At 44.7% G+C, this 19,665-nt stretch overlaps 1 protein-coding gene across 1 annotated transcript in view; it reads right to left on the minus strand.

Moving 5' to 3' along the window:
• Positions 1 to 336: 336 nt before the first annotated feature.
• CR1 (complement C3b/C4b receptor 1 (Knops blood group)) overlaps positions 337 to 19,665 on the minus strand; it is a 39,680-nt gene continuing 20,351 nt past the window's right edge. Inside the window, exons 38-63 of the mRNA XM_059487725.1 lie at positions 19,158 to 19,349; positions 18,439 to 18,621; positions 18,034 to 18,225; positions 17,703 to 17,802; positions 17,090 to 17,175; positions 16,145 to 16,324; positions 15,692 to 15,739; positions 15,297 to 15,479; positions 14,816 to 14,998; positions 14,443 to 14,622; positions 14,004 to 14,033; positions 13,797 to 13,872; positions 13,508 to 13,542; positions 11,241 to 11,426; positions 10,169 to 10,360; positions 9,859 to 9,955; positions 9,169 to 9,254; positions 8,581 to 8,787; positions 7,794 to 7,976; positions 7,128 to 7,316; positions 6,842 to 7,033; positions 6,494 to 6,685; positions 6,178 to 6,204; positions 5,474 to 5,540; positions 3,917 to 4,014; positions 337 to 2,164 (exon numbers count right to left, since the gene is read on the minus strand). Of these exons, the coding sequence (XP_059343708.1) occupies positions 3,924 to 4,014; positions 5,474 to 5,540; positions 6,178 to 6,204; positions 6,494 to 6,685; positions 6,842 to 7,033; positions 7,128 to 7,316; positions 7,794 to 7,976; positions 8,581 to 8,787; positions 9,169 to 9,254; positions 9,859 to 9,955; positions 10,169 to 10,360; positions 11,241 to 11,426; positions 13,508 to 13,542; positions 13,797 to 13,872; positions 14,004 to 14,033; positions 14,443 to 14,622; positions 14,816 to 14,998; positions 15,297 to 15,479; positions 15,692 to 15,739; positions 16,145 to 16,324; positions 17,090 to 17,175; positions 17,703 to 17,802; positions 18,034 to 18,225; positions 18,439 to 18,621; positions 19,158 to 19,349 (3,377 nt within the window). The 3' untranslated portion in view covers positions 337 to 2,164; positions 3,917 to 3,923. The remainder of the gene's footprint in view (positions 2,165 to 3,916; positions 4,015 to 5,473; positions 5,541 to 6,177; positions 6,205 to 6,493; positions 6,686 to 6,841; positions 7,034 to 7,127; positions 7,317 to 7,793; positions 7,977 to 8,580; positions 8,788 to 9,168; positions 9,255 to 9,858; positions 9,956 to 10,168; positions 10,361 to 11,240; positions 11,427 to 13,507; positions 13,543 to 13,796; positions 13,873 to 14,003; positions 14,034 to 14,442; positions 14,623 to 14,815; positions 14,999 to 15,296; positions 15,480 to 15,691; positions 15,740 to 16,144; positions 16,325 to 17,089; positions 17,176 to 17,702; positions 17,803 to 18,033; positions 18,226 to 18,438; positions 18,622 to 19,157; positions 19,350 to 19,665) is intronic.

A 19,665-nucleotide genomic window follows, 5' to 3' on the forward strand; every position in this document is an offset into this window, starting at 1 on the left:
CACACGCTGGACAAAAGGGCCAAAACACCTTCTGGGCTCTGCCTCAAGTGTTCCACCAGAACAGCCCCAGTTTCCTCTTCTCCATCAACTTCTCACCAATTTTTTCAGGAGTAAAATTTTGGAGGTTCTGGGAAATTCTCTGCAATTCTAAAAGGAAACCCCAAAAGGTGCTCAGCAAGTCAAACCCCATCCCCTACACTACCACTGAGTAATTCTGTGTACAAACTGCAAATTTCAATCTCAGCAGTTTCCACCTGATATTTGGGACATGAAAAATCATCTGGATAACAATGGCAGAAGAGCTGCTCAACACAATGATGAATGAAAGACAAACACTTACTGCTAAATAATTTAACATTTTTATTTGGAATATTACAAATTATGGCCAATCTTTACATCCAGAAAGAGCAAAAACACAGCCACTTTTTACAGTGATTTCACTTCCCAATCAAGAACATTCCAGTGTTATTTCAGCACATTGCAGATGCCACACAAAGCAAGCTGAGCTCCTGACCAGCACCACACTCAGCCCCAGTCACACATCCCAGTGTTTACAAACAACTCTCAAGCTGAGCTATCAGCCAGGCCACCAACAGCAAATCCTTCTGCAGAGCCAAAGCCCCTTTCTAACAACCACAGCCTATTATGAGCTCCAACAATGCAACTGCTGGGATTGTCCCAAAAAGCCCTATCAAGCCCCAAACAGTTCTGTGCCACTCCAACAATCTGTTGATGACAGGGAGAGCAGTGCCAAGCAGCCACAGACAAGCCAGAGCACTTCCAATGCTGCCTCAGGCATCTCAAGTGAGGCTATTTGGATTTTCTGTGAAAATTAGAAGCTGTCTGGATGCTAATAGTGAGATTCATGGAGCTAAAACCTGTTCTAGTTAAGATATGGGGTTTGCTGAGGAATTAGAAGTAGCAGTGACTCTAAACTAATGGCAAACACAGTGGTGGGGGCTCCTGGAGTGAGAATCTGGACTAAAGCATTTGCTGAACAAGCACCAAGCAGCAAACAAGAGACCACCACATCTACCAGCACTCACACAACTGAACTGGCCTGGTTTTCCTTTAACATGAAAAGCGAGTGACAGGGAAAAGCTTCTGCTTCTAAACAGGAATCTGATGCTAAATCCAGCTTTTCAGAGCTTGATTTAACATCCCAGTCTGCAGCCAGAGGTTAGAAATGTGAATATGTGACTTCAAGTAAAAAAGCAAGGAAGGTGGATCACACAGCCCCTGTTTCTACCCCTGAAAGCAACAGAAGATCTCCAGACCTGACATCAAGGCTCACTAAAATGGAGCACCCTAAGGAACTTCCACTGTGCTCATGACAGGACGCAGCCACCACTGAGCTCTCAGCAGTTCCTTTGATTAGGGATCTCCTGTCAACAGGCAGGGGATGCCTTTGCTACACAATCCTTCCATTTTCAGGCCCAACAAATCCACTGCAGTCTTTGTGAGATTAAAGCAAAGAATCAGAAATATATATATATATATATATATAGCTTTTTTCCTTCTCAAAAGCAAAGGAAAAGCTATAAAACTCTGATTTCAAGGCACATTCAATTCATTATATATACAGCAACCAACTTTGGCAGACAAAGAGGTAGAGTATATAAGATCTTAATTGTGATAGTTTCCAAAAGACATTGCCTTCAATGGCACCAGACTCTCCAGGGAACGAGCAACAAAGGAAACCCCAGAACCATTTACACCACCTCTGCTGCAAAGAGGGATGGGAAGGACAGCCAGGTTTGAGTGAGCAGAGCTCTACAGGACACAGGAGAATATTGGGCACCTTCTGCAAGCCAAGAGGTGGCACTGAAGGCAGCAGGGAGCAGCAGCTGGCACTGGGACATTGCAGCACATCCCTGGCATGCTACAGGTACTGCCTTTCCCCCAGCTGATGGGCACAGAAGGACAGGGAGGGCAAAGCAGGATCTGTGCTAGCTAGATGCACACACACTCCTTATCCTATCAAGCACCTCCTCCTGCAGTTCAGCAGCACAAGGGACTCAGGGGCAGCCCCCCAGTGCAAGGGAATCAATCCTTGTCCAGCTCTGCCAGGGACATCCCCCTGCCAGGTCCCTCCCACCCCAGCAAGGGCAGTCATGCTTTACACATCTTATATTCGGCAGAACTGGGAGTGCTGTCACGTTTCCTACAAACAAAAAAACAAGTCAGATCAGAGGTTTTTACATTGCAAGAGGTTTTACATTTACACTGAAAGCACATCCTTAGTTTTGGCATTAAAGCTGCAGGTGAAGTCACAAACTGGGTCAGTCTTTGGCCTCTCTTTGCCAACTGCTGGACTGAGGAGATTTTAGCTTCGTTCAGCTCCTGAACTGTCAGCAATGACCCAGGGAGCAGCAGAGCCTTTGATCCAAAGGGATCACTCCCAGTGATGACTGGTATTACCAAAAACTAACACCAGAACAGTTACAGGATTCCCATAACTCCACCAGGTGCACCCTGGAATTCATTTTAATTACAGTGTGTTGTTTAGTATTTATTTTCTAACCAAAAATGAAATATTAGTTAGTGTGGATTTTGATTCTGCAGTACACTAACAGCGACTTTACAATACTTAAATACACAAGAATTCAAATTCACAATGATATTCTTATATATGTCCCAAGTTATTGAATAACTCCTGTTTTGCCAAACCTCAGTGCTATTGCTCCAAGGCTCTAAGGAGTTCCTTATTCCATAAGAAAACCTCCAGAATTCCCAGTGTTTTGACACACCAGACCAGTAATTTCTCTTATCATGTGTAAAGGTAAGATTGGAATGAAGAATTCTATCTCCTGATTCATTTTTTCTCTCCAAAAATCAACCCAGAAAACAGATCCTATCTTAATTAGAAACATCATTCTTCAGAGTGAAGATTATATTCCTTAATCTATACATTATTTTGGAATAAACTCCAAGCTTTATGTTCATATAAAAACTCACCAATAGTACTGAAAATTCACCTGTCCTTTACAAGTCAATAAAATCAAGACTATGCACATGAAAAGACTTTTGCATTAAGCTGGAATAAGAGAACCCATCACCTCCTCAGAATCTGTGCAAAGGAGAAAAGCAACAAAAAAAAGAAGATGCTGATTTTAAAAAATATTTGTAGTTCCAGCTCTGTTGAGATAGGAATGCCAAAATACTGGCAAGGAAAAGTCAAACTGAGCTGTCCTGTCTGCAAACTGCTCAGTTCAAACAAGGCTGGAAGAGACAGATTTTGGAAGAGCCCATTTGACCCTACACAAGTGCAGGAGGAACCCCAACATTCATCACATGCATCTCACTGGAGTGAGGTTAAAATACAGGAGAGGACATCAGCTTCAAAGCAACTGAATTTTGATTCTTTTCCGGGCTACAGAACTCTGGATTTGAAAAAGAAATCACCTTTTCATAGGAAGGTTTCACAAGTTCCTTGTTAGACCCTTCATTAATCCTCTTCTAGAAAGCAAAAATGCAGATGAATCAGTAATTGTGAGATGTGATCTGGTTTTCTCTGAAGGGATGCACAACTACCTTTAGAGTTGCAGTGCCCAAAGGTGGTTCCAGCTTCTAATTACAGGGAATTAAACTATTAGCTAGGAAAAGTAACTCACCACTGGGATGGGTGCAGACATTCTTCTGAGAATTGTAGGCAATATGCTACTCATTCTTCAAATACAACACCAAGAAATGTGATTTAAATCATTGGAAGCTTTTAGTGACACTGCTAAATGATAAATTTCTATATTATATCCTGTTCTCCCAAAATGAATGAAAAGTTAAGAGATTCTTTCCTACAGGAAGCCAAGGTTCCCAGCTAGATGGATTCCACACTCCTGAAATTCCAAGCAAAGCACAATAAAAAGAGACACTTAATCTGCATTGCAAAAAGTCCAAATGAAGTGGAAAGTTATACCTTTTCATTAATTCATTTGTGCAGTTTCTTCCATCTCAGCTGGGACATTAGTTTTTAAAATACAAATTTCCTTGCAACTCTCATCAACTGTGTACGAGCTGAACAGCAGAAAGGGAGAAAGGTCTAACTGAATGTCCCATCCAAGGGCATTTCACACACAAAGAAACAGAGGCCAAGGAAAGATCTGCTGCCATTTGGAGGCTACAAACTGCAAGGATCAGGGCTGGAAGCACAACAACAAAGGCTCAGCTGCATCAGGAACTCAGAACACTAAACAGGGAGATGGAGGCTTTCATAAAAGGAGATTAGATCAGGGTTTTCAGACAAGAAAGAGCTTTAGCAGTCAGATGTTCAGAGAGGAAGATGAAGGGAAGCACTAGGCACAATAAGGCTTTTCATGCTGTCAGATATTCAGCAATGTCACAGAGTTTAATTTTTGATGATGCTGCTTTAGATCCCTCCTGCTTTCTATGCCCTGAGAAGTCTCCCCACGGGTGAAGGCAGCAAGTGCTGCCCTGAACTGCCAAGAGCTCTTCTGGCCCATCCAGGCTGCAGAATACCCAAGTACTGAACAAAAGCAGTGGCTCAAAAGCACCAAATTGCTCAGAGCACACTCTGGCCCTTGGATTGATACTCCACTGCTCATTTTAAGGCTAAAACCTCACTGGATATAAACCCCCTCCAGGGCTCTCCAAGTCCTCTGTGTGGACTTCATTACAAATATGAACCACGGGAATATTCCCTCTGGTTTGCTTCATTTAAAGCATCCCTCCCTTTGTGTCATGTACTCCAGATAAATCCCATGAGATTCTGGAAAAAGACAACACTGATGAGATGCTCATCCTGACATTCCATGTGTACCACCTAACCTGCTCTGGACTGTCAGTGTTTTGCATTTTACAAAATATTTCCCTGACAAAAAGTTTTTTTTCCAGAAGATAAAATCAGACATCACAGCAAAAAGCAATGCACAAAGAGGAATTTAAATCTCCTGTCTCTCCATGAAAAACCACATATAAACCCCAGTTGTTTTGAAGATAAACTTTAAAACACCCTACATGTCTCATCAAAAACAGAACACTAATTCCTTGTGCACAAATCTAGCATTTTACACTTGATTTTGCAAGTCTTTAACATAGGGACACCAACATTAGGGCTGAAGGAGGAGAATAAAAACCTGAAAACCTTCTGGCAGCACAAGCCCATAGAACCAAGACTCCCCCTGGCTTTAGGAGATAAACTGATATGTTTGAAGCAGATGGACAAAATATTTTCCTTGGCAAGGGGACACTGCCAAACACAGGCTTGAGAACAGGGCTTTTCCTTCCTTGAAATTAGTGCAAGTGTTAATTAGCAGCTTAGCTGAACAGCAGATCCAAAACCAAAGACAAATTCATGGTTAGGCTTTAGCTCCCATCAGTTGCTGGGAGGAGCTCACACAAAATCAGACATTTGAAAAAGAAAGGGCACACAAAGCTCAAGAAACTTAAACATCAGCACAGCTTTGGCTCAGTCATTTGGAAACTTGCAGGATTAATAAAAAGGAAGTTTACTCACCCATTCTGTGAGAAGAATTTCTTGTAGATCCAGAATGCTGCCAGGAGCACCACAACTACCACAATCACTTTAGGAAGAAGTAAAAAAAAAACACCTTAGAGTGATAAAGATCATGTCCAGCTCACAAAAAAGCAACAAAACTTTTACAGAAATAGCCTTGTTTTCATCTACAGGTCTATCCCACCTCTACCCCCCTTAAAAAAAACCCACAGCCCAACTTATTTATGGAATGAGCCATGTAAATGAAATATTTGATTCTTCAAGATAGTTCAGCTCAGAACCAGTGACCACCAAGACCCCACCAGCTCAGAAACTAAAACAGGAATGACAAAACCCCAGTGTTACTTCTTACAAGTTTGTACAAATCTGGATAACAAAGGCAAGGACAGAGGATGGACTGAACATTTCTGTTCACTGGCAGAGTTATTTACTCACACCTCCAGTAAACCCAAGCTCTGACATTTATCCAAGTGGCCACGTTGTTGCAAGCTGCCTTTGAAATGTGAGCTCACCACATGAGAAAATACACATTTCACACTAAATTAAACTGTAATAGCTAAGCAATCTTTCTTTGAATCATGCAGCTTTAACCAGAACTCCAAAGTCACTCTGCTACAGTCCCAGGTGATTGGACTCAAAAATGGACTTTCATATAAAAAATAGAATTTGTATCGTATTTTTTTAAGGTTTTAGAAAATACTTACCACAGATGATGGCTATAATATATCCACCTGAAAACAGAAGGAATCAGTATCACAAGAGGAACACAGATGCTTCTTGCTCAAATATTATTATAAAAATATTCACAGAGCTATTTCAAGTCAAGAACTTCTATCAACACAATCTTTGAGGCAGACTAATTTAAATAATAATATTTAACTTAGAATATGAATATTTTGATTAATTTTAGCAAACCCGATTTTTCCCATTAAAACAAAGAAGGAAGCTGCATTAAATCATTTCTCCTGAATACAAAAGGACTGTTTTCATCCTAGTGGAGATTTTGCAGCCCATACTTACTGAGCTGGCAGGTTGGCACAGCTGGCACCCACTGGTTGTTCCCAATGTACTGAATCCGAGCCTCCCCATTCAAGGTGTACCCCGGGTAACATTCAAAGGTAATGAAATCCCCCACAGAATAGGAAGGTTTTTGTCCATCTATCACCCTCCCATTACTTATAACTGGTGTGGAACCAGAACCTTCAGACTCACCTGGAAAGAAAAGGGGGGAAAAATAGTAATAAATGTGTTTCTACATCAGAGATAAAAATCTTGTCAGTCTGCTCCCGATTTTAGCAATTTTACTCGCAGGCACAGTGCTCCTTTTGCACAGGCAGGTTTGTCTGGGATCAGGACCCCCATACTTACTGAGCTGGCAGGTTGGCACAGCTGGCACCCACTGGTTGTCCCCAATGTACTGAATCCGAGCCTCGCCGTGCAAGGTGTACCCCGGGTAACATTCAATGGTAATGAAATCCCCCACAGAGTAGGAAGGTTTTTGTCCTTCTATCACCCTCCCATGACTTATGACTGGTGTGGAACCAGAACCTTCAGACTCACCTGGAAAGAAAAGGGGGGAGAAAAAAAAAATGTATTACTAGATCAGATATTTAAAACTTGTCAGTCTGCTCCTGATTTTAGCAATTTTACTCACAGGAACAGTGCTGTAAAGCACCCCAGGAACTCTGTTCTTGACAGGTCACTGTCACCTCTGCAGAGCCATCAGGGAAGGAGCAGCCAGCATTGCACCTGATCTGCACAGCCTCTCCTTTTGCATAGGCACCTTTGGCTGGAATCAGGGCCCCATTGGGGATCTTCGGAGCAAGACACATCTCTGGAGTAACTAATACAGGAATTTAAAACAAGTTCAGTGAGAATAAAGTTTATTTCACAACTCAGTAACTCATTCCACAAACACAAGTTGCCTTCATGTAAGAAAAATAGCTCAGCACATGTCCAAAGTTTAGCTTTACCCCAATTTTAAGTACAAATATTCCCCTTAGAAAACTTAAACATCACTGTAGACATTCATTAGGGTAATACAATCCTATGACATGGCAGCTCAGAAATCCTTACTGGTTCATTATTTCTCTGAGCTCTAAAATAATTTCTAGAAAGTAGGAGCTGAAGAACTGCATAAAAAAACACACACACAAAGATTTCCACTACTCCAGAAGGATACTACAGCTTTCCTCACTGTGCATACTCCTAATTCCCTCTATCAAATATTTTCTCCTGCCTTCACCCATGACATCACTACAACACCAGGATGCTCTATTTTAGCTAACAAAAGAAAAGGGAATATTACAGAAAGTCTTACTTTTCTCACAGGTTGGTTGTGGAGGAACCCAGATGTTATTTGCTTCACAGGTAATTACCTGTGCTCCAACCATGAAATAGCCTTGATTACACTCAAACACAACTGAGTCCTTGTATCTGTAGGGAAGTCCAAATCCAGACATTTTTCTCCCATTTTCAACTCTGGGGTCTTCACATTTGACCACTGAAAGAGGTGAAACATTTGTTAACACAAACATGCATTAATAAATGAAAACAAAGGTTGGACACATTTGTTAACACAAACATTTGTTACCAATGAAAACAAAGCTTGGAAACATCTGTTAACACAAACATTGCACCAAACACAACATCCTTTTCCCTACGTGCCAATTTCCACAAGTTGTTTTGGAGAAGCTTTGTAGAAACATTGATTCCTGCACTTCCATAGTGGCTGTTTTTAGGAACAGGATTCTTCCTTAGCTTTTTACAAGTCCTATCCAGCCCCCACATCCTTGCCCTTGACACAATTTTTCTGCAGGATTTGTGGTCTCCCAGTTCCCTCACTTTGGCCTTGCCACTTCTACCAACAAGACACTCAATTTTTTTAGGTATTTTTTCAAGCTTTAACTTAAATTTTAGCAATATTCTATTCATAACCCATCCATATCCACCACGATGATGTAATCTCACCGGAACTGTACCAAACTTTGCACCACAGCATTTGTTCCTTCTTTCCTAGAGGCAAAGTCCATTCTCCCCACCCCACTTCCAAGGAAAGGGCCAGACACTGTAAAAAAAATAAAAATAAAAATAAAAATTCCAACAACCTCGACATTCTGGAGGTGGCCCACTCCAAACTCCGTTTGAGTGTGCGTCAGATGTGCAGTAAATGGTGTCTGAGCCAATGAGGGAGAAGGGATCACTGCCCTCGGGGACATCCAGGCACCTGTAGGTCACTGAGCTCTGGTACACGTAGCTGCCTCTCTCCTCGTACTCCCCGTTGGCTATTTGGGGAGGTGGCTCACAAGGAATTACTGGAAATAAAGCACAAAAATTGCTCAGATTGGTTTTGCTGGGTTAGCTGGTTCACCTCAAAGAGCAAACCTTGGTTTTTCAGTCATTTCACTGAAAATCTGACACAGCCACTCGAAGTCAAGCTACAGAACCTCAGCTTCAACAAGAGGTTGATTTTAATATGAGATGATAATATGAGATAATATGATTTTAATAGGAGATAATTACCACCAAAACTGACATTTTTCAGTGGTCAATCATCAGGCATAACCCAAGTAGTTAAGGAAAAAATCATCCCTGCTTTCCCATCATTTTTTATACTGGAAAGTTGGTGGCACAGCTGTTTGTAAGTGAACTACCCCATCAGAACAGAAAATCAAACACGGCAGTAATTTACTTACTTTCACAGTAAGGCAGAGCTCCACTCCAGTCAACACCTCCATTCTTGATATCACAGGAAATCTCTTCCTTACCTATTAATCTGTATCTAGACAGGTAAAAATTTTGAAGAAGTGAAATTTAAATTTCTCATTTCCCCAATAAGCACCAAAAAATTGGTTTTTATCAATAATTCTGTTCTGTGATTACAGGGACATAACACAACAAGGTTTTGTTGTAATGAGAACAGAATCTTGCTTATTTTGCTGACAGTCTCACTTTGAAAACAAAACAGAAACAAAAGAGAAATCACTAAGGAACTGTGGAAGTCTTACAATTTTTAGAAATATCCTCTAATATTAAAGTCCTAAAATTACTGATACTCAAGGAAAACATAAAAAAACCTCCTTAGTGTTGTTGACTTAATTATTCAATAATGAAGGATGATGAATATATATCTACCCCCTCTGCCACAGGAGCATTAGAAGTCACCAGAGGTAACACTGCAGTTCTGCAGAATCTCACTAAAAAACTTAGGGTTGATGCAAAGAGTAATTAAACCACGGAATCAAATTAAATTTTGCTGTAATTTCATTTGCTACAGGTAGAATTCTGACTTCACGTCAGAACTGGAACAGAAAATTTGGGTTTATTTCAAATCTGGTGTAAACATAAAAAAAAAAAAGAATCATTAACTTCACCAAAACACTTACCCTTCATTACAACGAAATGTCAACTTTGAACCAAATGTAAGATCTCTTGCATCAAAATAACCATTTTCCAAGGGTCCTGGGTATTTACATTTTCTTGCTGGGGGAAGGGGTGGGGGGGGGAAGAAAAAGAAAATAAAAAATTCTACATTTTTGTAGTTACATACAAAGACAAAATCTTTAGCACTTATTGCTCTTACCCACACCAGCGTTTTCCAAGCTTCATTTAAAATATGGCAAAACCCTAATTCCCACTTTCAAAGCCACTGAAACTGGTAAATATCAGTAGGAAAAAAGGGGTACAAAAACTTACCTGTACAGAAAACGCTTGTTTGTGACCACTGCAAGTTATTACCACATGTCCAGGTCAGCGACTTCCCTGGGACCCTAATGTATCCTGGCCGGCAGGTGAAGGAGATTTTGGTCCCAGGTGGAAAATCTTGGAGTTCCCTGGAGCTCTCGTCGAGCTCTGCATTCTGCTGCCGCTCTGGCTTGGGACACGAGCCTGGGAGAGGAGGGAAAAAACAACACATCACCTTAGCGACAAGAAGAGAAACACACCGAGGTGTAACAGCACAGGAGACAGAATCATTCAAGAGCTCTTAAGGATATGTGTAAGTCGTTCCCAATTTTTTAATTTAGGTTTTAACTGCGTGCAGCGTCCAGCTCTATACGCGTATAGGGTTACTCATTGTTTCCTCAAGTTCTTTAGTCATTCTACCCAGACAATGCCTTCCAGATCCTGTTTTCAGATTTTTTTTTCCGTTTGCCTTTATTTTGTAGTTAAACACACGACTTCACTCACTGTACACCCACTTCGTTTGCAGCATGAAAAACAAACAAGCCAGCCCCACTCACGGAGCTCATTGTCCCCTCTTAGGGAAAAGGAAAGCGGGTGTAAGGGACAGAAAGCCGAGTTTAGAACCCGCTCCAAGGCCAGGCTGGAGGGAGGCTCAGCGGCAGGTGTCCCTGCCCAGGGCACGGTGGAACGGGACGCGCTCGGAGGTCTCTCCGCACCCGAACAATGTCACAATTCCCTCGATTCAAACCCGCCCAAACCCTCGCGGCTGCACCATCGCCCTTAGAGCCATTTCCTTCCTTCCTGCCAGCCTCGCCCCCCGGCAGGCCCTGAGGGTACCCTCGGCACCGCGGGGACCGGAGCGGGAGCAGGGCACGGGCACCATCGCGATCCCAAACCCGATGCCCACCCCGACCCCCATCCCCATCCCCATCCCCATCCCCATCCTGATCCCGACGCCGTTCCCGATCCCTCCACCCAGCCGCGGCCCCCCGCGGGCTCCGCGCCGCGCCCGCCGCTCCGAGCGCCCCTTCCCCACCGGCACCGCCCGCTCGGGGCAGCAAAGAGCGAGCGGCCGCTGTCTCACCCTGAGCCCGGGCTCCGCCGAGCTGCCACAGCACCAGCACGGACAGCAGCAGCAGCAGCGCTGGCAGCACCGAGAGCCGCCCCATGCCCGCAGCGGGGCCGCGGCTGCGGCCGCTCCGCTCCCTCCCGGCGCTGCCGGAGACGCAGCGCGCGGCCGGGTGCGCATGCGCGGCCCGCCCGCCCCGCCCTCAGCGCGGCGCCGCCGCCGCCGCCATGGCCGGGCCCGGCCGCCGCGGCCCCTCACGCCGGGGCGGCTCCGTGGGGACGGCTCGGGCCGCTGTTCGGTCCGGGGATTATCAGCGATCCCGGACCGAGCTCGCCGTGCCGGTGTCACACCCAGGACTGCAGGGTAGGGCGGATTCCAGGCACAGCCCCTGTGTTGTCATGAGTTAATTGACACGCTAATGACGCAGTCCCGGCTCGGTTCAACGCATGCTCGGGAAGGCTCTGGTTGAACCGAAAGTGTTATTTTTATCAGGGTAATAATCGCTGATCAGCTGAAGAATACATCGGCCTTGAGTGTTTTGCCAAATGTACACATCAGCATCTTCATTTACTTCATCCTTAAAGATAGTTCATTCGGGGATGCCCTTGACTAAGGGATGCGTCTGCCTGCTCCTATTTTACTGAATAGGATTGAAAGTATACAAAGATCTTCCATCAAAGATCTTCCCTGACTTAAAGCAGTCTTGGAATATGTGGACATATTGCACATTTTACAACACCCTCAGTGTATTACAGCCCTGGGTACGAGAAGATTGAACCCTTTCTTGGGCAGCTCAAGGAAAGAGGGAAAGAAATGAAAGTGTGTTTAGGTGCCACATTGGAACACAAACAGTGATAAATTATAAACAACAGCCAGCTCAGGATGGACACCCCTGTGCAGCGCTGCTCGCCTTTGGAAGTTAAATTTGAAGTTAAATCCCGTGTGCGGTGAAGCAGCATTAAAATAGAACAGCCCAAAAATGTTTAAAAAAAAACAAAGCAGAAAAGACTTAAAGTTCTAGGTAGGCATAAAAGAAGACACAGAATTTTCATCATCAGCTTTTATTAGGTTAAGCATTGGTAGAGGAACACTGCACATAAGCATTGCTGGAAGGAAATAAACATGTAAATACAGCTGTAATTAAGACATTAATTAACACATGGTTTCTCCCACATTTGTTCAGGTATGTTTTGGTGGGCACAGGGGGACAGGGAATGGGGGTTATGGCCAGTGCATTATTGATTGTTTCTTCCTACAAAGGTTTGTGGTTATCCAGTTTTTTGGGGACAAAGGAGATTATTCTGCATCAGGAGCAGTGCACAGAATTCCCTGCCAGGGAGCACCTGCACTGTGTGCAGTCTGAGCCTCATTAGATCCTTACAGTAACTGCAGAGAGCAGAACAGCACTGAAGATTTACAGTAAAATGTCCTTTTTTTCTGCCACAGAATTCCAGTCTCCACGTGAGCGGCGCTTCCTCGCTGCAGGGAACAAGCCGGGTGCCTGGTCAGCAGCAGCAGGGATGAGATCTCTTTCCAGCCTAGGAAAGAGATGATATCCTGGTGTTCAAATCAGGATTTCCTGGCTTTGTGCTGGTGTGCAGAGATTGCATCGCCACCCGGAGAGAGGGGAGGGAATTTCTGGGAAATGCTTTGTTTCAAAGAAATCACACAAAATGGATGTTGTTTGCATGTCCCACTTTGTAGGTGAAGTGCTGATAAACAGTGAAAATTCACTGCTGGCTGCAATAGAGCCACCATAGAAAATAGATTCACTTGTGAGTAAAAACACCATTTTAGTAAGTATGAAAGCAATAAAAACCCCAGGAACCAAGTTCAGTGTCCTTTTCTGACTCTGCTACTCCTGAGGCAGTTTTGCAGCTTTTTCATAATCTGTACAAATTAAAAGCAGCTTTAAGTCAGAAGCAAGGACTGGTCTGGGAGTCTGACCTGTGCACACCAACTATGCAGACTGTGGAAAAGGAAAGACACACTTTGAGAGTGGTGTCAGAAAGAAAAATAGGATGTTTTAAAACCCAAATATGTTTAAAACGTCTTCTATTCAGCAAAAGAAAATATTCTATCAGAAGACAAAAAGGAAAGAGGTTTCTAGTTGAATTATTGTATTAGGAAAATAGTAATTCAAGGAGACAATGCAGTCAGCAATATAAATAAATGACAGTATAGTTATTGCAGCTCTAACTGATATTTTGTGCTGAGGAATAGAAATCCATACCTCCTATGGCAGACACGAGCCTTTGTGATCAGTGTCTGGGTTCAGGGGGTTCTGTAATTATAGTTTTCATACGTATGATAATAGCTACGTGAAAAAGAAGAAAACAATGAATTGCCTTGTAAAAGAACACTTGGTTCGGTTTCCTTTAAGAAAGAGAGGCTTGAAATGAAATGACATAACCACACCATGAGTTCCAGGTTGTGTCATTTGCAACCTGAGCTGAAGATACAAAATTACAAGGCCCGGACACACTGAGGCAAATATTTCAAGTGTATCAAGCCTATAAAGCTTGGGACTTGGCACCGAGGGACAGGAACAAAGAGCCAGAGCTGCCTTACCCTTCCTTCTGCTTGGAAATGATTTTCCAGACAACACCTGCCCCCAGGAGCAGCAGAACTGCTGCAGCTGCCACTCCTGAGGGAGAAGAATGCAGGTTATTCTCACTGTGTAAACTACACAAAATGCACAATAGGGTATATCTGCCAAGTAAGCAGAGGGAGGCTGTGCCACTGAGATGGGGACAAAAATGTTTGTAAGCTGCTTACCTAGGCCTACTGACCCGGGCTTGGGGGATGCTGGAGGGAAGGGAAAAAAAGAAAATCAGCAAACTGTTCAACCAAAGTACAGCGTTTCTCAGCTGTCCTCAATCAACACCAATAAACCTTTTCGAATCACAGGATGGTTTGGGTTGAAGGGACTCAAAGCTCATCCAGTTCCACCCCCCTGCCATAGGCAGGACACCTTCCACTGTCCCAGGCTGCTCCAAACCCCAATGTCCAACCTGGCCTGGGGCATTTCCAGGGAACCAGGGGCAGCCCCAGCTTCCCCATGCCAGTGTCTCACTGCTAACACCCGCAACACCAGATTTCTGAAAACCACACCCCTGTATACTTCCTTATTTTAAAAATACAGCCAGATATTTGCATGTTTAAAATGCATTTTCATGCTTGTGTTTGATCTTTGCTTTGTTTACGTTCCACTCACTCAGTTTACAGGCTGGCACGGGAGGGTCCCAGCTGAAATCCTCCTGGCACTGGGTGTGACTGATGCCTTCCAGCACGTAACCATCGTCACATTCAAGAGTGATGTTAGTGCCAGAGCGATAAGTACTTCCTTTAATGGCTTTTTTAACACCTTGGACATCCGGGAATTCACATCTGATCTCTGAAATTGGAAGCAGTAGAAAGAGGACATTTAGAGGGAACAGGAAATATGAGAAACACCACTGTGGGTTATTTAGGACATTGCTCTTGAGTTCCTCCTGAGTGTAGCCAGGAATTAATTGTCATTCCGCAGATCTGGGGAAGTGCCTCGGTCGCAGGTGGAATGCCAAACACCAGAGGAGGCACAGACTCACCTTTGCACTGCGGGAGCGGCTGGCTCCAGGTCCCCGAGCCCGTGCAGCTGATGAGAGCGTTCCCGACCAGAGAGTACCCGGGATCGCAGCTGTAGGACACGGCGGCTCCCCGGGGAAAGGCGGCAGAGGCGTTCCCTTTCAGCCTCCCGTGGGTGATGCTCGGAGGCTGCGGACACTTCACAGCTGGAAAGTCAGGGAGAGACAGTCAGCAGGATGCTGAAGGGGGGCCAGCGAGTGGCTGAGGCACTGACCCTCTGCAGCCTCGCCTGCTCCCTTTGAATTTCTTCCCCTGCACTCAGCCCGGACCCCTGTAACTCCAGCAGGCTTTGGAAAGGCTAAAAATTGTGCTTATCACACATTCTGTACTCAGCCTGTGCTTATCACACATTCTGTACTCAGATTTAGACCTTCTACAGACCTTCCACTAAAGCAAAACTTGTTAAATGTCCTTTGTTCTTTTCTCTCTGCAGCCAAACCACACCTTGACAGACGGGAGGAGGATGGCTCCAGGCTCCAGATGCTGTGCAATAAATGGATGCTGTCCCCAGGAGGGAGAAGCCAGGCTCACAGATGTAGTTTACAGATGTTCCCACAGTAAAAACTGCTTTTGCTGGGCCATGGAAAGATCCGTGGGTGATATTTGCAGGCTTGGAGCAGTGCAGCACTGAGAACAGAGTGGAGATCAAAGCAGAGCTCAGAGAAACAAGAGGGAAAACTTCAGAGCAGCTGGGGAAGGCTGAACTCTCCCTCCCACAGCACTGACCCCAACAGCCCTGCCCAACCCTCTGCAAAGTTCCCTCAAAAAAGCAGGACAGGTTGGGAGGAGGAGTTAGTGATTAGTAAATCAAATCTTGCCTCTTCAGGTAAGAGACCTACCTGGCTTTGTTGTGGGGTCAGGGTGGTGATAACGTTGTGACACTCCATCTAAATGCAGCATTAAGAGTTTAAAAACATGGTTGAGCAAATAAAATGTACACATTTACCTTAATTTCCCATCATCCTGGTGTTACATTTCCAGGAAAAAATTCACAGCTCTCTGACAGTCAGTGTCCTGCAGCTACCAAATTCCTCATTTCCAGGGAATTAAGAGAATGTGGATTATGGACTGCAACAAGCAGTGTGAGAACGTGCAAGTCACGTCAGTACTTACAGCATTACCCAAGCCCTGGCTCATCCCCTGTTTGTGAAGAGAGGCATAAATGAAAGGAAAAATTTCTGGGTTCTCCTTAAAGCAGTTGGAGCAAACAGGAAAAATAAAACCAGCTTTGGGTTCGGTGAGTGAAACCATGAGGAATGTGCAATCCCAACAAGGCCAAGAGCGATTCTTACCCTGCTCACAGACAGGCACAGGTGGGTGCCACCTCCTGTCCCCTTGGCACTGGGACGTGGGGTGGCCTCGCAGGGTGAAGCCTCTGTGGCACTTGAAGGTGACAGAGTCCCCGTAGGTGTAGCGGGGCCTGGGGACAGCCACGCTCCCATTCTGGACCCGTGGGGCTGGGCACACCACCCCTGAAAGAGAAACTCCTGTTTAGGGGTACAAAGCCATGTGAGTGCTGAATAAACACGTCCAAAATCCGTTCTCAGTGTGCTCAGAGCAGTCTCACAGGTAGGACTTAAAGACTCAGATATAAATAATTCCAGGAACTGAGGGGAGGAGTTTTAGTTCTTTGAGGTACCCTAAGGGAACCACAATATTATATATTTATTTATTTATTTATATAAACATAGATGGTGTGAATATATTCTAATAAATACATGAAATGGAGTGGAAATCTGGCAGTACTCATGAATGCTTTACTATCAGTCATTCTCATGAATGCTTTACTATCCCAACCTCAAAAAGCAATTCCATCTGAAAAAAAAAAAAAAAAGACTAATTGCAATGATCAACCCCTGCAAAACATCCTTGTACTTCAGATAACAGTAGAGGGTTTGGAAAATTCCATTTCAGTGGTACTCAAAATGTCACTCTTCTACATAACACTTTTTTTTACTTGATTTGTTATTTATTGTTGTGAAACAAAAGGGACAAGTCCCTGCAGGCATCTCACAACTCTTCAGTCTGAATTGCTGTGACAGATCAAAGCTTACAACTGGAAGATTTTCAGAAGAAACCAAATATACAAGCATAAAAACACCCTAAAAACTATCCCAGAGGAATATTATCCTTTAATAGTCTTATTCATTTAATTCTATTTATTTAAAGGAAACGCTTTTTAATTTTAAGGACTTAATATGGCAATTCTGGCCCCAATGCCGTGCTGACCTACTTACTTTTACAGATAGGAGGCAGACCAGTCCAGGCAACATCTCGTCCCAAAATCTCACATCTCCTGTGGGACTCTCCAACCAGTCTGTACCTGGAGGTGCAGAGAGAGAAATATCAGCTCAGACCAAGCCCCTCAGCTTGGATTCTTCCCTCCCCAGAGGTTTCCTTCTGCAGCCTCCTGATTGCAGCTGATCACCAAGGTCTCTCTGCTGGTTTGACACGTGGGAATGGAGGACACCAAGTTGCTTCTTCCCAGATCCAAGGGGAGCAACACTGACCCCAAAACCTCTGGGTTAGATTGGTCAGGTGATAAATCAGGACCCAACTGATTTCCAAAGGGCTGGAGCCTCCTTGCAGCACGGCCTTGCTCCCACTCTCAGCTCCTGCTCGAGGCCATCTGAGAAGGAAAACTGAAACTGGTTTGCAAATTAATCTGCTGAGCACAGGAGGAAAAATGAGACAATTCTCCCTTTCTGGAGCAGGCAAGTATGGCAGAATTAGAACCAAAATTCCAATTCAGGTCTGCTGTGGGAGAGCAGCTGTGCAGAGGAGTGGGCTCTGATCCTTTACCCACCACCAAACTCAGACAGGAGGCAGCGAAGGCAGCGTGGGACTCACCCTTCATCACACGTGTGGCTCACGGTTGACCCAAAAAGGAGATCTGTCAGAACAACAACTCTGCCATTCCTGAGGGGTTCTGGGTATCTACATTGCTTCCCTGGGAAAGAACAAGGCTTTGTTTAAACTCCTCTCTTGAGCTTGTGCTACACGCTATGAGAAGGTACCTTAAGGCTCTGTCCAAGCTCTGCCACCAACAAAGATGTGATTTCAAAAAGGCCCAAAGCGGCCCAGACCGTGTGACTAGTAAAGCCATGTACCAATCTTTCCTTCAAAAACCCACAGAATAGACAATTTCCAATAACAACACCAAATGGATGGAGCTATTCACTTTTACAGAACTCTAGGGCTTCAGACCACGTGTGGTTTTGGAGGCAAGTCAGAGTTTGGGGCACTCCGGGGCGTCTCGAGTGTCCCGGCCGGCAGCTGTAGCTCACAGTGTCCCCAACAGCAAATTCCTGCTGATTTCTGTATTGCCTGGCAAGCTCAGCAAAGGTCAGGTTTGGAGGCGCACCACAGCCACCTATCAGGGGAGAAAACATGGGGAGAAACGGAGATGTCAGCTACAAAAATTGTTTTAAAATGTATTTTGAGTATGTACAGCTTAAAATCATTGTGCAAAATGGGTAAAAAAAGGGGAGAGTCAAGGATTCAGAATTTTGGGAAGGGCAAGGATGAATCCTACAGGTAAAAACCCCCAGGTATCCACAGCTCCAAGCCCAGAGCCACAGTGTACCTGCACACTGAGGGAGAGGGAGGCTCCAGTTGCCAGAGCTGGTGCAGTGGATGGATGCCTCTCCCCGGAGGCTGTAGCCAGGGTCACAGCTGTAGTTCACAACCATCCCAGCGGGAAAAACCTCCAAATCCTGGCTGTCGTGGGTTCCTTTGGTAATATTGGGAGGTGAAGGGCATTGCAGCACTAGAGAGGACAAAGCAAAACTGAGAAAAGGGCAGGGCCATGACCCTGGAACAGGTGGGGAAGTTGGGATGTTTAGCTTGAAGAGAAGGCTCTAGGGAGACTTCAGAGCCTCTTGCAGTGCCTAAAGGGGCTCCAAGAGAGCTGGAGAGGGACTGGGGACAAGGGATGGAGGGACAGGAATGGCTTCCCACTGCCAAAAGTCAGGGTTGGGTGGGATATTGTGAAGGAATTCCTCTCTGTCAGGGTAGGCAGATCCTGGCACAGGGTGCCCAGAGCAGCTGAGGCTGCCCCATCCCTGGAAATGTCCAAGGCCAGGCTGGACAGGGCTTAGAGCAAGCTGGGACAGTGGAAGGTGTCCCTGCTCATGGCAGGGGTTGAGATGAACTGATTTTAAGCTTCTTTAACTCAGTGTCATAGGAGAAGAATCACTATTTTCAGGAGTCTGCCCAAGCCCTCCAAAGGAGGGAGTGGTGAAGGGGAAATTACAAGGCTTCAGCACATAATTTAAACCAATTGGAAGCAGCTGCAAAACTTACTTTTGCAAAACTCCTGGGCTTCAGACCACGTTAGATTTTCAAGACATGTGATAGTTGGTGATATCTGTGGCTGTTCCACGTATCCAGGCCGACAAGTGTAGTTCACAGTCATCCCAACAGGAAACTCAGTCTGATTTTCATATTCCTTGCTTAGCTCAGCAAATAGCAACAGTGTTGGTGTGCCACAACCGGCTGCCAAGAAACGAAACGGGCATGAGAAATATGTCCTTGGCTGTGAAATGCAGCTAAATAGAAACAGTGCATTGATAGGCACTGCTAAACCCCAAGTTATTAATGCATCTTCTATGTAGTCTGACATTTGTCTGCATCAAGTAACACTCAGTATGTAAGGACACAGGCACCTAATTTATGTGGTCTTAAAACAAAACAGTGCCCAAAAAGTAGTTTGGTCAGTGTGGTGCCTTCACACGACTCTGGGCTGTAAAGTACAGAAATCTTTAATTTCAATATTTAGAACATCCAAGCCTGTCTCCTTTTGGGAAACTTG

The sequence above is a fragment of the Ammospiza nelsoni genome, chromosome 23, assembly GCF_027579445.1.
Source record: "Ammospiza nelsoni isolate bAmmNel1 chromosome 23, bAmmNel1.pri, whole genome shotgun sequence".
In the NCBI taxonomy this organism is placed as follows: Eukaryota; Metazoa; Chordata; class Aves; order Passeriformes; family Passerellidae; genus Ammospiza; species Ammospiza nelsoni.